This window comes from Harpia harpyja, chromosome Z (assembly GCF_026419915.1).
Source record: "Harpia harpyja isolate bHarHar1 chromosome Z, bHarHar1 primary haplotype, whole genome shotgun sequence".
Classification (NCBI taxonomy): Eukaryota; Metazoa; Chordata; class Aves; order Accipitriformes; family Accipitridae; genus Harpia; species Harpia harpyja.
The window spans coordinates 80,097,342-80,111,836 of NC_068969.1; the positions used below are offsets into that span (position 1 = coordinate 80,097,342).

General features: G+C 38.3%; 1 protein-coding gene across 1 annotated transcript in view; it reads right to left on the reverse strand.

The window, feature by feature from the left end:
- Nucleotides 1-1,020: 1,020 nt before the first annotated feature.
- SH3GL2 (SH3 domain containing GRB2 like 2, endophilin A1) overlaps nucleotides 1,021-14,495 on the reverse strand; it is a 112,006-nt gene continuing 98,531 nt past the window's right edge. Inside the window, exons 4-9 of the mRNA XM_052776387.1 lie at nucleotides 13,482-13,625; nucleotides 11,501-11,634; nucleotides 10,029-10,187; nucleotides 8,439-8,542; nucleotides 5,017-5,147; nucleotides 1,021-2,504 (exon numbers count right to left, since the gene is read on the reverse strand). Of these exons, the coding sequence (XP_052632347.1) occupies nucleotides 2,305-2,504; nucleotides 5,017-5,147; nucleotides 8,439-8,542; nucleotides 10,029-10,187; nucleotides 11,501-11,634; nucleotides 13,482-13,625 (872 nt within the window). The 3' untranslated portion in view covers nucleotides 1,021-2,304. The remainder of the gene's footprint in view (nucleotides 2,505-5,016; nucleotides 5,148-8,438; nucleotides 8,543-10,028; nucleotides 10,188-11,500; nucleotides 11,635-13,481; nucleotides 13,626-14,495) is intronic.

Here is a 14,495-nt window from a genome sequence, read left to right on the forward strand (position 1 = left end):
TGAAAGGCTGAAGCTGCTCCGTGCTGGACACAGCTCCAACCGACCCACCGCCAGACATGGCTGAACCCCTGAGGCGAGATGGTCGCAGCTCAGAGAAAACGTATTAAGAAAGGGCAAAACACACTGGGCAGAGAGAGGAGGAAGGGAAAAATAAGACAGTGAGAAACAGCAGAGGGAACACCAAGGTCAAAGAACGATGAGGAGGCGGTCCATGATGACCCACCAGCAGATACTCACACCGTGGCCTGTGCAGGGACCCACCACTGGAACAGCAGAAAACCGTCAGGAGGAAGGAGCAGCAGAGAGGAGCTGTTATGGACTGACCATAAACCTCCCATTCCACATCCCCCTGCGCTGCTGGTGGGGAGGAGACAGGAGTGAAGGAGTGAATCTGAGCTTGGGAAATGGGGCAGGAAAGGTGCTATTTTAATGTTTGTCCTTTTTGTTTCTCACTACACAAATCTACTTAAATTGGTAATAAATTAGTTTTCTCCAAGTCAAGTCTGTTTTGCTTGTGACAATGACTGGTAAAAAATCTCCCTGTCTTTATCTCAACCCACAAGCTTTCTTATCCTTCCACTGAGGAGGAACAGTGAGTGAGCAGCTGGGTGGGTGTTTGGCATTTTGCCAAGGCTAACCCACCACAGTATGTGTACAACAAAGAATATAAAATGAAATAAAATGCTGTGTCATATGAAAGAAAAAATAAATAATAAGTTACCATGTCTTTAAGCTCTACTAGGGTGTTTGTGAACACCAGCATTCTTTAATGAGAAACAACCTGTATCCACAAGATTGCATGCTGGTCATCTTGGCAGTAATTTAATGTACTCAGTGTTCAGTTTATCCTGTTTATGAGGGCCATTATACATATGAGTTTTAGTTGACTGAAGCAGTATCATAATGACAAAGTATTTTTCACATTTGCAGGAAATGAGGAATACGCTTTCTGAAATAAAATTCTTGTTAGCTGAAGTTAGCACAACAGATTTGAAAGCAACAAAGTAATAATCCACAACATTATACTAGTTATTCTCTCAGCATTTATTTGAAATATCAATACTTTCCATGATATAGTTTATAGATTAAGCAGTAGCTAATTGTCTTCATTTCACATCATCCAGTACTGAAGTGGCACATTGGAAGCAGCACATTAAACCTCTGAAAGAGTCTGTACAATTTAGATAAATAGAACTCTGGATAACTAAACTAACAGAACTTCTGCAACTGTTACCAAAAGAATGCCAAGAAGCTAGGCACAGCACTGTACACACAAAGTGCAGGAAGGAGGAACACAAGAGAACCAACTAAACATATGGGAAATGTTTTTGCATATACAGCCACGTGTCTTCAATTGGTCAACACAAGAAAAGTTTTATTTAGTCCTCATTGAGGGCAGAATATGCACAAATGATGTTCAAAGAACACATGCTAGACAGAAACAAATGAAGTAAGGGTCATGTTTGGTTGGTTATTGTATTCCTCAGTCAAGGAGTTTACAAAGGATATCTGGTGCTTAAGCAGCATGATTTTGTGCCAAGACTTGACAAGAAACAGTTAACAAATGCCAGTTTTATTCCCCATCTTGCCCTCTTACTGGCATTTTGGTGAGCATGCTCAAAGTTCCTGAAGGGCAAATTCAGGTGGTTTGTGGTCCAAGGTTTTTACTACAGGAATCCCCATTTTATGGTTTACAGCTTACCTCTGGATGGAACTACGCCTTCTAACAATAGTTAAGAATACAAAAATGAGCAGAGAGCAGCAGGACACACAGTACAGTGGTTCACTTTGTAAGAAACCAGAAGTTGTACATTTACACTGTCTCTGTGAGAACAGCAAGCCAATTTGGTTGGAAGAGACAATTCTGGTTAGTCAATGTTAGTCCTGTGCAAACTGTATCATTAGGAAGGAAAAGATGGAATGGCAAGAACTTTTCCCTCTTTTTATAGAGAACTAAGACTGAAAAGTAATACAGTGGTGATAGGCATTATCTTCCCAATACCACCTTCACTTCCTGCTCCTTCACTATGAGTTACCTGCTTTGCTTGCCATCACCTTCCCAGCTTCACCTCAGTAATGGTTACCACCAGGCCAGCATGGCCAACAACCTAACCCACATTATGCTAGCTCAGAAGATACCACGCATCACCACCACGCAGTATGACAACATGTAAACCAAAGATGCTCCGTGGGAATCAATGACACTAACCACTGCAGTTTGCACTTGTAAGGTGTAAGAAGCAGCATTTTGAAAGCAGTGGTACTGACTCAACTATCTGGGTCAGAGGTGGTGGATCAGCCATCCTAATTGGGTAATGGAACTAGAATATCGACATAATTGATGGGGAAGAAACCTGACTGGCCATGAAGCATCCCCTCATACCAGTTTTCATCAATCTGGTTAGTGAGGGTAATGATATCACCCTCTTTAAATCCTAGCTCCCCTTCATTTTCTGGTTCAAAGTCATACAGAGCTCGGCAGCATGGCTGATCCATGTGAACACCTATGGAGAAGAAACACAAAGAAACAATGTGCTTAAAAATCTCAACAGTTCAGTATCCTTTTTACCATTGCACCTACTACAGATTTTGCTGTTTCTGGTGTCACTCATATGCTGATGACAGTTCTTTGATAATATCTAAATTTGGACTGCTAAACTTCATTAGAAGACAGCTATCAGCTTTTGGCAGCCTTCAGTTTTCATATGTGACTGCCAGTACATGTCAGAGAATCCTAAAAGAACCAAGCTACAGTCAAGCCCACACCAAAAAGCGTGGCTACAATCAGTTTGGCACATAATTTTTATCAGTTTACAAAATACAAAAAATGAAGAAAAAGCCCTAATGTATTTCCAGATTTCCTGGCACAGAGATGCTTTATCTATTTACCTAAGGTAAGTAATGTAAGGGGTAGCTTAAAACAACAGTGAAGATATAACTGTGTCTTTGTCCTTTATTTGGAAACTTCACTGGAACAGCTATACTGTAAACCACTGTATATGCTCCTAATCCTCTGAATTTTAGCATGAGGTTTCCAAAGACCTTTTCTCCCCATTCCCACAAGACACTTGATTGCAGGGCCACCAGTATAGATTCAAAACAAGTTTGAAATTGAAAGCTTTCTAATATGCTAGTTCATGAACACCTGACCATAAACCCTTTACGGTGGCTAATGGGTATTATTATAAGTCATTAGTTAGATTAGATTTTCAAACGTTATATGAAATTAATAAGTATTCCTCCCATCCCCCATATTCTCCCCCTTGCCCCAAAGTCTCTACAGGTTCAAGCCTACCAAAAGCAAAATTGTAACTGGTCAGAATATTTAGGATTTAGCACCACTAAATTGTAAGGAATCTTACACCCCTACCTGACTTTCCATAGTAAAAGTTCATGTACTTCCAGTGGTCAGAATGAACTGACACATGCCGTTCCACCAGAATGGCACTTCTAAGAGTATGTATTTCAGCTTTTTCATGTATACTGGCTTCAGAATGAGTAAGTTTCAGGTTCAAACTTCTTGCATATTCATTTCAACCACTCATTATGGCTAGAAGGCCCATGCTTGAGCTATTTTAGGACAAAAATATTCCATTCCTACAGATCGCAATAGAGCAAGTTTTTCAAATACCAGATTTAATTTATTAAATTCTGTAATGAAAACTTCTTTACATATTGCTTATAGTGTATTTTGCTTTATTTGTCATGAAGACTATTTTGCTGGCATCAACAAGCCTTACAGCATGTGTTTGGTATCCTCGTTGCTACCAGCTGAATTTTTCAAAGACTTAGCAAATAAACTCAAATGACCATAGAAGATTGGAGCCTTGAATGAACCAACCCAAACATATATTAAAGAATTTTCAAAGAAGGCATTTCTATGAAACCAATAAACACTTCAAAAGAAAGAACCCCTATTGCAGAAAAAGCTAAATACTGCTCTCTGAAGACGAAAACACAAGAAGAGACACAAGAACATCAGTCTGCACTGCCTTAGCACAGACAAGTGTACATGACACTACAAAAAAAAGTGAAGAAGAAAATTACTGGTGGCATGACAAGAGCTTTAGCATGCAAGACTCGAGCCATGCTCATGCACAAGGCATCCCCATTGTATCCCCCTTCTTGCTAGCATAGTGAAGACATTACTAGGAGTTTGCAAGATTACGCAAGACAATTTCCAGTTGCAGGTGCCACATGGAGGTATTGTTGCTGCCTATAACTGGGAGAACATGAAACATTCACATCAGGATGTGATGGGAAGGAAGGAAATCCTGATTAAAGATCTAGTGAAAAAAATTCAGTCTTGCAGGGTGGAGTGTGCTAGCAATTGTCACTGAGGTAAAATGGAATAACTGAGGTCAGGGTCTTGACAGAGGACAGCCCTCACCATGGCATGGGATAACAGACAATTACTTGTGAGAAACAACTTATAACGCTTTCTTAGTATGTGCTAATATGAAATAAACACTTCTTTAAGATAACAATTATGCATAGTCATATAAATGCTTAATCTTGCTTGTGCCGCTCCCAATTGGACAAAGAAAATAACTCAGATGGCTTTGCTTTTCTTTTTAGTGATTTTTCCTTTCAGAATCTTTGTGTTGTAATACCTGGTTTTAAAAAGCAGGATAAGATTACAGAGGTTTTGGGGGTGTTCAGGGTTCTGCATTTTCATGGAAACTTCCAGTTGTTCTTCCAGTTTTCTAAATGCCTATTTTGTAAAGATCTATATTTCAAGGTGAATTTAGTACGGTGGCATCTCTTTGAGCTTCTAGGACTAACGAAATTTTTGACCCAAAGACTCACTTAAAGCAGTGGATGATCCATGCCTGTTCTTCTGCCTGGGGATGTGAATGCTTTACAACAGTCCAAACAACTGTCTCCCATACTATCCTCATTCTCATTTTACCTCACTATGGAAGAACTGATCTCTAGATGAAAGCATGGAAATTCTGCATTGTAGCAAAACTTTGACAGAGTTGGCTTTTCTTTTGACATTGCTACTGCCATTACCTGATGGTTTAGGTGTGGTGGCATGGGATATTCCCCCATTGTGCTGAGTATTGTCACCAGTTGTGAAATCCAGGCTCATACGGGGTTTGGGCTGGTATTCTCTCCTGGGCTGAGATGATGCCTCTTTTATTCTGCCAAAACATGAAGTTCAATGTCAAGAGTTAGTTTCTTGTTAACAGATGAGTTGCACCAAACATTTTTATTTCCATGGCTGAAGCTCCCATCCACCAATCATCCAGACTAAACAAGTTTTGACATTTGGAGTAATTTTTTGTTTACAACATTAGTTTAAATTACCAAAAACTACCTGATGTGACTATTCCATGAGGTTGTTAATTTTTCTTTCCCTCTAGGAACCAAGCATTTTGTCTGGATTCCTTTTGTCTAACAATAACAAAGAGCTTCTAATGGAGAAAAACTAGTTATGTGATTAGCAATGCTTACAGAAGGGCTGTACAAACATGTCTGCCCCCATTTTTAGTGTGATTTTTGCTTCTATCCCTGGCAAGCCTTAACTATTCAGTTGGTCGATGCCAACTATTGTCATTTTGTGAGGAGACTGTGTGGGAACGTACTGACTTCAGTTGCAGACTTAGTTCATTTGTAATTTGGAATACTTGTTTCACAAAGACACACAACTCCAGCTTTCCTGACTCTCAAAATAAAAATATTATGCATCATTCATTCATTCCAACTTATTCTTCTGATTGAGAAATCTAGAATTTCTAGGAAAGGGTACATTTTCAGATTCTAGGGTAATCAAGACCTCCATATTTAAAGGACAAGTTGGTTTCTCTAACCTTCTCTAGATCTGCCCCAGACTTGCTGTTTGTAGCACGTTTTGATTTTTCTGTTGAAAATATCTGCTTCTAACTTAACTAGTTTTGGTCCTGATAACACTGGTTTCCTCACCATCCCAAATATTATCAATATTAGTCAGTCCCCAGAAACTGCTTTTCTTCTTCATAAACAAAAACATAAGCATATTAAAAACTTAAATTAATGAAATTGTCAAAATAAACTTAAATAAAAAGGCTTTGCTGTGTTTCACTCATTAACAGAAGTTACTTTTTCAAAACAGTAGTTTTGAAGAAATAAATACTTAAACCAAGTTCTATTACACTTAATACTTCTGTGAAACAAAAACCATTTTTTACAATTATGAACTAGAAGGCAACAGTTCTAGTGACTTGCTAAAAATTACCCAAAAGCTCAGCATGAGCCATGTTTCTTAAGAAAAGAAACATCTCCAAGGAAACCATTCCTGCTTCCCAGCTGCTCTGTCACGATACTCTGTCTTGAAAACTGCAGCCTCCTTCTGCTTGATGAAAAAGAGAGTTTAAAAGGAAAAGCTTTTGCTGACCTTCCAGATTTTATTAATTTTATTGCAAGTCTCCCAATGTTTGCCAAGTTTCTAAAGTCCCAGTTCACGTAATCATGGTGTTTTAAGGAAGTTTATGCTTTCCATTAATGTGTAGAAGAAAAATGAAAATTCTTGCAGTTTCTGAAGAAAGTTTTGAAGCCTAAAGGGCCCAGAAAGAATAGAAGACTTGAGTATATTTTTAAATTTTTCATGGTTTTTGCAGTCGTAACTCATATTATTTTAAAATTCTTTGGGCAATATTTCAAACAGGACAGTCTTAGCAGTTAGAAGACATTGTCCATGCCAAACAACAGCATGAACAAGTTCCATTCACATCTTTTAAAAACTATGCAGAAAATGGGCAGTATGTGCTGTAGACATCACTGAGAGTGAACTGTAACAAATTTTCTTAGCTTAAAAGTAAAGCATTATTTATTTTCTGCTCCATATGGTCAAAAAAACAGCCCCCAAAACTCAGGGCCATGCATTTTTTGCCACCTGCATATCACCAGCAGGAAAAGACAAGTAGTTCAAATAGTAACAGCTCTACGTCCCTGCTTAATTCCTGGCATGAGCATATCATAGTGCTCTAATTTGCATCCAGTGGTGTGGACAAAGGATGATTTAGCCGGTAGACTCTTTACAATTAGGGATGCACAGTAAATTTATGTAAAATATTTACTTCAGCTGATCTATAATAGCAGTCTGATGCAAGGTTCTTGAGAAGCTAAAATCATTCAGCTGACGATGAAGAGCTGAAACTTAAAGCAAAGATACTGACTGTTTAGGAGAATTTTCAAAAGGGCAAACGAATCGATACAGGAAGAGAAATCTGTTGCAGAGAGAGGTATGTTCACTTTATGGCATAACTTAGGGACTACAGAACAACCCACCTACTCCTGAGGATTTTTTATTGCCTCTGTAAAGTAAGTGAACTGGATTTTTTAATGACTATGTAAAGTAAGTGAACTGCAGTATTCATTTGGAAGTGCTGAAAATCATTCTGTTAGCTGTTTAGACAGTACTGTAAACTGTATCCAGAAAACAGCCTGCTGGGCAGCCTACCTACCAAGTGCTGCTCCTAATCACAAAGAAATTTTAGACTTAGAACTGGATGAGGCTTACAGACTGTGTGCTCTCAGAAAATAAACACTGACAGACCCAGTAGCACCAGAAACTAGATCTACACTAAAGACATCAGAAAACAGCAAAGAATCATGCATGACTAAAAAGCTGCCTTCACACAGTATGTGAACATTATCAGCTCTTGGGAATTATGTCCAGCTTTTAGGAAGAGTCTTCCAGAACTATGTGGACTAAAGAAATCTTTCATATATGTTAAGTTTCCTTGACGAAGGATGTGTGTGTGGGAAGCTGATAAACTTCTACAAACATTATTTTCCTCATTTCAAGGGGGTACAATCTGGTTTGTGTTGATAGAAACAGAAATTCAAAACTAAATATTCTAAAATTCTATTAAAAACATATTGTATCAATTGTGAGACAGCATTCACAGTTACAGAAAAGGGGATGGAAGACGTAAATTCAATTAAGCCTTGTACTAAATTTGATCTGGCAATACAGCTGGAAAAAAGGAGTATTTAATAAGGTGGCAAACGATGGGCATCTCACTACCTGGCTCAGGAAGATGTTCAGGTAGATGAGAATATAACAAGATACTCTTTTTCAGTAGCAATCATTAACATCTTCTCTCAGAAATACTATTTTGTGAATACATGCAGGAATGGTACGGAGTCCAAAGTTCTAAGTCCCACTGACTTCCAATATTTATAAACACTTGCTTTCAGTTAAATCACATTTAACAGCTTTACTAAGCTGAGATGCTCTCCTGAACTCAGTCCTCATTCAGTCATACTTAGAAGTATATGCATCTCCAAAACATACAAATCTTAGCTTGCAATTACCTAATGAAATGGCCCTTGTTTTCATAAACATACAATTACCAAGTTGCAAAAGATAAGTGTTGCATTCTATTCATAGGTTTTCTGCCTCTGTAAAACAAAATATCAATTCAACAAACTTACAAAAAGTGCATTACCTATCTTCCAGCTTAGAAGTAACTCGCTGTAGGATCTGTGTGGCCTGCTTGTGGTACTCCAGCTGGGCTTGTACAAGAGCAGAAAGCTGGCTCACTTGCTCAATCTGAGGATTGACATTAAAACATCAGACCTTAGGTGATTACTAACAGCTCAGCAATAGCAAGTAAAGACCACTGTCATGCTGACACTGCACAGGCAGTTTTACTTATCTCTCTAAAACCTTGATTCATCTTTGTAGTTCGTAAATAGTTACATATCAGTCTTTATTCATTATCATGTCTGATTATGACCTGATCTGGAATGGTAACTGCAGCTCTTCTCCACTGATCATCTCCATGGCTGATTTGCATGAACAGCAGCCTACAAACCTACCTCATTCAGTGAACACTACGAAAGCAAAAATGACACTGTAATGAGAATGTAGTACACCTTCTCCCTCCCTGCATGTGAGGGGCACAAAACCATAGGAACTATGGTCATGCTGCAGTTGTATTCTGGCCTGTGAAGCAGACCAAAACAGGAGGATACTATATACTCTTGGATGCACAATATCTGTAGTGAAGGCAGGTAGCATTCTACTTCATGAGGGAAAAAACATCCAAAACTCTTGTGTGGGCAATGCAATTGCTAGCAGTTTCCATAATACATAATGTCGCAATGGTCTAATGTAGACCAGCAGTATCTGGCCACATGGAGTTGGATGTTACTACAAGGATTAAAACTACAAACTTGCTATACTTCTTTCACTTCAGCACAGCTGTATTTAATTTCTAACATACAAATATTTTCAGGTTTGTTATGGCCCCTCTACAGCCATCTGGTAACAAAATTAAGAATTAAATTGGGTGTGTATTTAAACTTCAAATAAATCCAGTCATTTACTTCAATGGAAATATTTAAACTGAGTTTGCTTTGACCACATATTTTGTAAGACAGACTTCAGCTGAAATGTTTTTTTCCTCCAAAAGAGAGAAATTTTTCTTCTCGCTTGATTTTACAGTTTCAACATTAATTATAAATCAAAGTGTAAAAAAACCTAATATATGCTCAATCCTAAACCACTCTGTAAGCAAAAAATACGCTGCAGAGTCAGATTTGAGCAGTCACATTAACTTTGGCTTTCCTATTCGCTATTGCATCTGATTACAGCATAGACGATGGGGTTGTGAGTTCATCATCTCTGATCTTTACCAATCCTCTCAGCAGCCCACACGCTTGAGCAAAAGCCTTGGCTCAAACCCTAAAACCACAGCTAAGTAAAAGTCATGACTTACATTTACATAATTCTAAGAAGGAAGCTATTTCAGTTTTGTAAGCACATCAATGCTTCAGAGGATTTATGTTCTTTAGCTCAGTTACCTATAAAATTAGTCCTTCATGTGCATGCTGTACATTACTATAGCTTCTGAGCCTCTCACTGAGTCCAACAAGGAAGTATATCCTTCCCCATTGTACAGTGACAGGAATCTGTGGCATCATGGATGTAATAAGGCTTTCAAGTTTTAGACTGCTTTAGACTGCCTTCGCTGCTGAACCAGTATCTGGCTCTTCTTAAGATTCAGCTCAAAGATTAACAAGGGATATCTCACATCCATCTCCAGAAGGTTGAACATGCTTGACTCAGCAATTTCTTTTGATTCATCAAATTTCTCCAGAGCCTGGCGAAGTTCTTCATCAGGGAGCTTGCCCTGTCTTTTCTTTTTGTAATCAAAATCCAGACGTCGACCTTCCATTTTCTTTAGGTGATGCTAAAAAACAAAAACGCAAACACAAGCACAGAATAAAGGATGTTCCCCGACTCTCCTTCTACTACATTGTAATCAGGTAGTCCACGTACATTTGCAAGCGTGTGCTGTTTGCTGTACATCAACCCTTCCTCAGAAGGGAGAAATACAGAACAATGAAGTAGGTGGTTTTATGTATCACTTAAGAAGCTATGGTGTGCTGCTGTCTAAATGACAGACCTTCAACATTAAAAAAAGGCCACACAGAATGCATAACTGCATTCACCACCTGTATAAAAGGTATGTGAGTTTCTAGCTTTTTAATTCTGATGCAGAATTACCTGAACACTATGGTTTTTCCCTAGATGTTTAAGAGAAAACTCTATTAAAAGCACAAGTCAGTACATTTTTGCCTGTGTAACAGTTCTCATAAACAAAGCAACACAGAAAATATTGTTATCATGTCCATCAGACCACCAAAGGATCTTAATGTTATCTTTTATTAAAGATTTTCTAGTTTGTTAACTGATGTAACATTTATGTCAATCTGCTTAGCAGCTGCCACATTAAGCTGGCCAGGAGCTAATGCTACCAGCATGAGCATGATTACTTTAGGTGTTTACTTTCCCTCAGAAGAATCAATTTGTCATCTGATATTTATAAATTTGTCAGCTTTGTAAGTTATCTCAAACTGCCTAAGATATCTTTCTTCCACACCTATTTAACAATATGAAAGCCTTACTGAGCTCAGAAGAACAGTTACTTATACAGATAAGCATTGCTGAATTGGGAGACACTTCCACAATTACAAAAGTAGGTTGTGTCTGCAGAAGTATGTGTGCAAACAGATTTTTTTCTGTAAATGCTGTCTGGTTCCTGGATTACTAATTACATAATTCATGCAAGCAAACAGTGTTTGTGTTCCAAATTCCTGGGAATGTTTCAGACACAGTCTTCATACAGACAAAAGGGTAGTGCCAGTACAGAGGCAACTATCAAAACGCCCTCACATGTCATACACTAGAAGATTGAATGTAAACATCTGTTCATTTATTTAGTGAAATGAGCTTTCAAATGGTAGGATTAGAGTACTGTGCTCATGCCTGCTTAAACTTGGTGATGCTACCGTCAAAAAATGTTAGAATTTCAATCTTTCCCTTTCTAAACCATCAACAAGACAGACAGAACCGATAAGTAAAACTCAAGACAGAAGAGACTAAAATCAAATCATCTGTAAATCTGAAAGCCCATTTTAAGCTATACAACTAACATAAATTTTGAACATATACACAGTCTGCACATTTGACATTATTAAAATGCCACATTGAGGGCAATACCTGTATTTCTCTCAGATCTTTGTCATGGAGATTCTGAAGTGGGTCAATGAAGTTTTGTTTCACTTCCATGTCTAAAGAGTCCTTGACCTCAGAAAGCTCCTTCATAGCTTCTCCCACATCTGCAAGTGCTGGTCCTGAAAGAAAAGATGTCCGGTTATCTCAAAATAACTTAGTTCCAAATCACTGTAGAATGAAACTGAGTCATGGAAATTTCAGTTAACATTTCATTTTAAGTCTCAAGTTTAGGAAAGAAACAAAGTATGACACACTGTGTGAAACAGCAACATGGATTTCACGCTTCTGCAGCCCCCAGAGTCTATGCCTTGTAATACAGCTGAACTTGAGCATCCAGGCTGCATCAAGACAGCCTCCTCCACGCCCCTTGCTGTCTGTTCATTCCTCACACCGGTGAAACAAACATGCTAGAAAAGAATTACCTGTATTTGCTCCAGTGTTGCCATCACCAGACACTAGACTGCATACAAACATAGCTCTAATGGAAGTCTAAGTCTCCCTGTTTGTATCAGTGAGACTAGTGACAGTATCAAATTAAAAAATTCTTTAAAATTTCACAGAATTTTTTTTTTGATGAAAGATTTTTTTGATGAAACTATCGACTTCATACACCTACTCAAGTTATAAACTTCAGTAAGAATTATCTGCCTTCTGAGATTTCCTCCAAGATTAACCTGAGGGCCACAAAAATTACCACTCTGCTTTACCTCCTCTCCATAAAACCAAAAGCAAGAAGCTCAAAAATACCCTCCTGGTTTGAGGCGTAGGTTGGTGGAAAAAAATCCACTTTCAAAGAATACAAAGCACCTGAAAACCTGGAAATGTGAGAAATCAGAAGGAGCTTTGTCTCTCAAGCAGGGGATGCCAGCAATGCACTGCAAAACTAGAGAGCCTGCCAGACCCAGGTGAAGAGTGACAAACAGCCACAATGGCTGCTGTTAGTTAAGAATGTGAAAATAATTGCCATATCTATTCTGTTGCATGCTACTGCAATCATTGGGGAATATATAGCAATTTGCACAAACTAAATTCTATTAGTTATTCATTTTCCCTTCAAAAATGTGTTTGAAACTTAGCAAATGAGAGGCAACCAATTAGAAAAATAAATTCAGTAGTCTTTAGCACAAATCAACCTACATCTGCCAAGCTAACTAGTAAATTATATAACAAACCCAAGAAAGGACCCTTCTCGTTGCAGATGCCTTTATGCCAGGAGCAACACTTTATGAAGATTCAAATAGGAAATTGGATTTTCACAGTCCTATTTGAGGGTCCTGTGTGTTATCATATAAAAATGTCCACAGAGAAGCCCAAACAAATAGGACAGAAAGACAAAGGATCCTGTTGTGAATGTCATCTCTTTTAGTTAGACTTCTGTTGTTGAAGAACACACTGTTAAGTCTCAGTTTAACATTTTTAACTCAGGCAGCTGTAAACTGGGGCTTGGAGGGGGGAGCAGTTGACAGGTAAGACAGGAATATTCACTAGAGCCTTAAAATGTGGAATTTGGTCAGAAAAAAATGTCACAGTCTATTAAAAACCTATTAGCCTTTATTCCTTGACTGCAATGAAGACAGTAACATTTATTATAAGGATTCTGAGGACAAAAGGGTTTTATTGCACACATGCATAGACAATAATATGATTTCTGAACATGTACATCTTTCATCCCAACACATCCCCAGTAACATAATCTATGACAGAGAGCCTAAGCCTATATGGATATGGGTCCAAATGGAAACAATTTGACTTTCATCCACAAGAAAAAAATCTCTAGTCCAAATCTGCAAAGGATACTCAATAGGCCTAAACTGACCTTAAAGGAGAAATCTGATGAAGCAGAACTCTGATGCTTCTTGCAGAAGTTCTTCCTTTGTAAGAGCGCAACACTTTAATAATGAGAGTTATATTACATTTTACTGCCATTTTTACTGCATTATAACAGAAAGGGAAGCAATCAAGTTACCAAAGTTGCATTCTTCTCCGAGTTCTCGGCCAAATTTCAGCATCGCGTCTGCCAGCAGGGCTTCAGCCTGAGGGTAACCTGGTCCCTTTTCCTGGCCTCGAATTTTTGACATAGTGTTGATCATGCTGAGTTTAGCTCTGGAAGCTGAAGCAGGCAAGTGACAGAGGTTACAAGCATGCAACAGTTTGACTACACAGACACGAATGCACTCTTTAAATTTATCTGAGCTACCCACAATGTATTTGAAGGACATTATCTAAGTTTAGGACTAAGCCCTGTTTTTAATCAATTATTTTTAGAGCAAAGGAATGAAATGTTGTTGGTCACTGACTTTTTTCTTCTGCTGGTAGGCCAGAGAGGAGGCTCTGTCCTGAACTTTAAGTCAAAGCTTCCCTTGAAATGACTTGGACAGAAGAAAGCCCAGGAACACTCCCAAGATAGCATGTTTGACGTGCTACAACTCAGGTAGAAAAATCTTGAAGCAGTCCCCAAAGCCTTAATCTTAAAATCCTCGGGTACCAGATCGATAGCAGATTGAGCCAGCCTTCCTCTCAAGAAAAAGTCCAGACTAGGTACACTCACAATGAAACTGTGGTGCCCTACATTTTTTAAACATTTGAAAGTTTTTCTGTTGTAGAATATTAAATAAAACCTATGTCCCCAAACGTGATGCCCAACAACCTTTGAAACACTTTTTGCTTTTTATGGGTATTTGGGGAAACTCCTACTTCAATACAGTTTTCAGCTGTACTTTAGCTTGTATTTTATTTCAGATATACAAGTGCAGATCAGAAGAAATCACACAATTATCATAACTGATGAAAACAAAGACAGCAAACATAAAAGAACTAATCTGTTTGATGATGTGCTTTAGTGAATTTTTGCAGCTAGAGAATGTGAATGGCCTGCAGAGAGTGAATTAATTAATGGCACTTGACTTCAAATTTTGCCAGCTATATCCTACTGCCAGCAAAACTGACTCAGTGGCTGCTTCTACCTACATTATTGTGTATG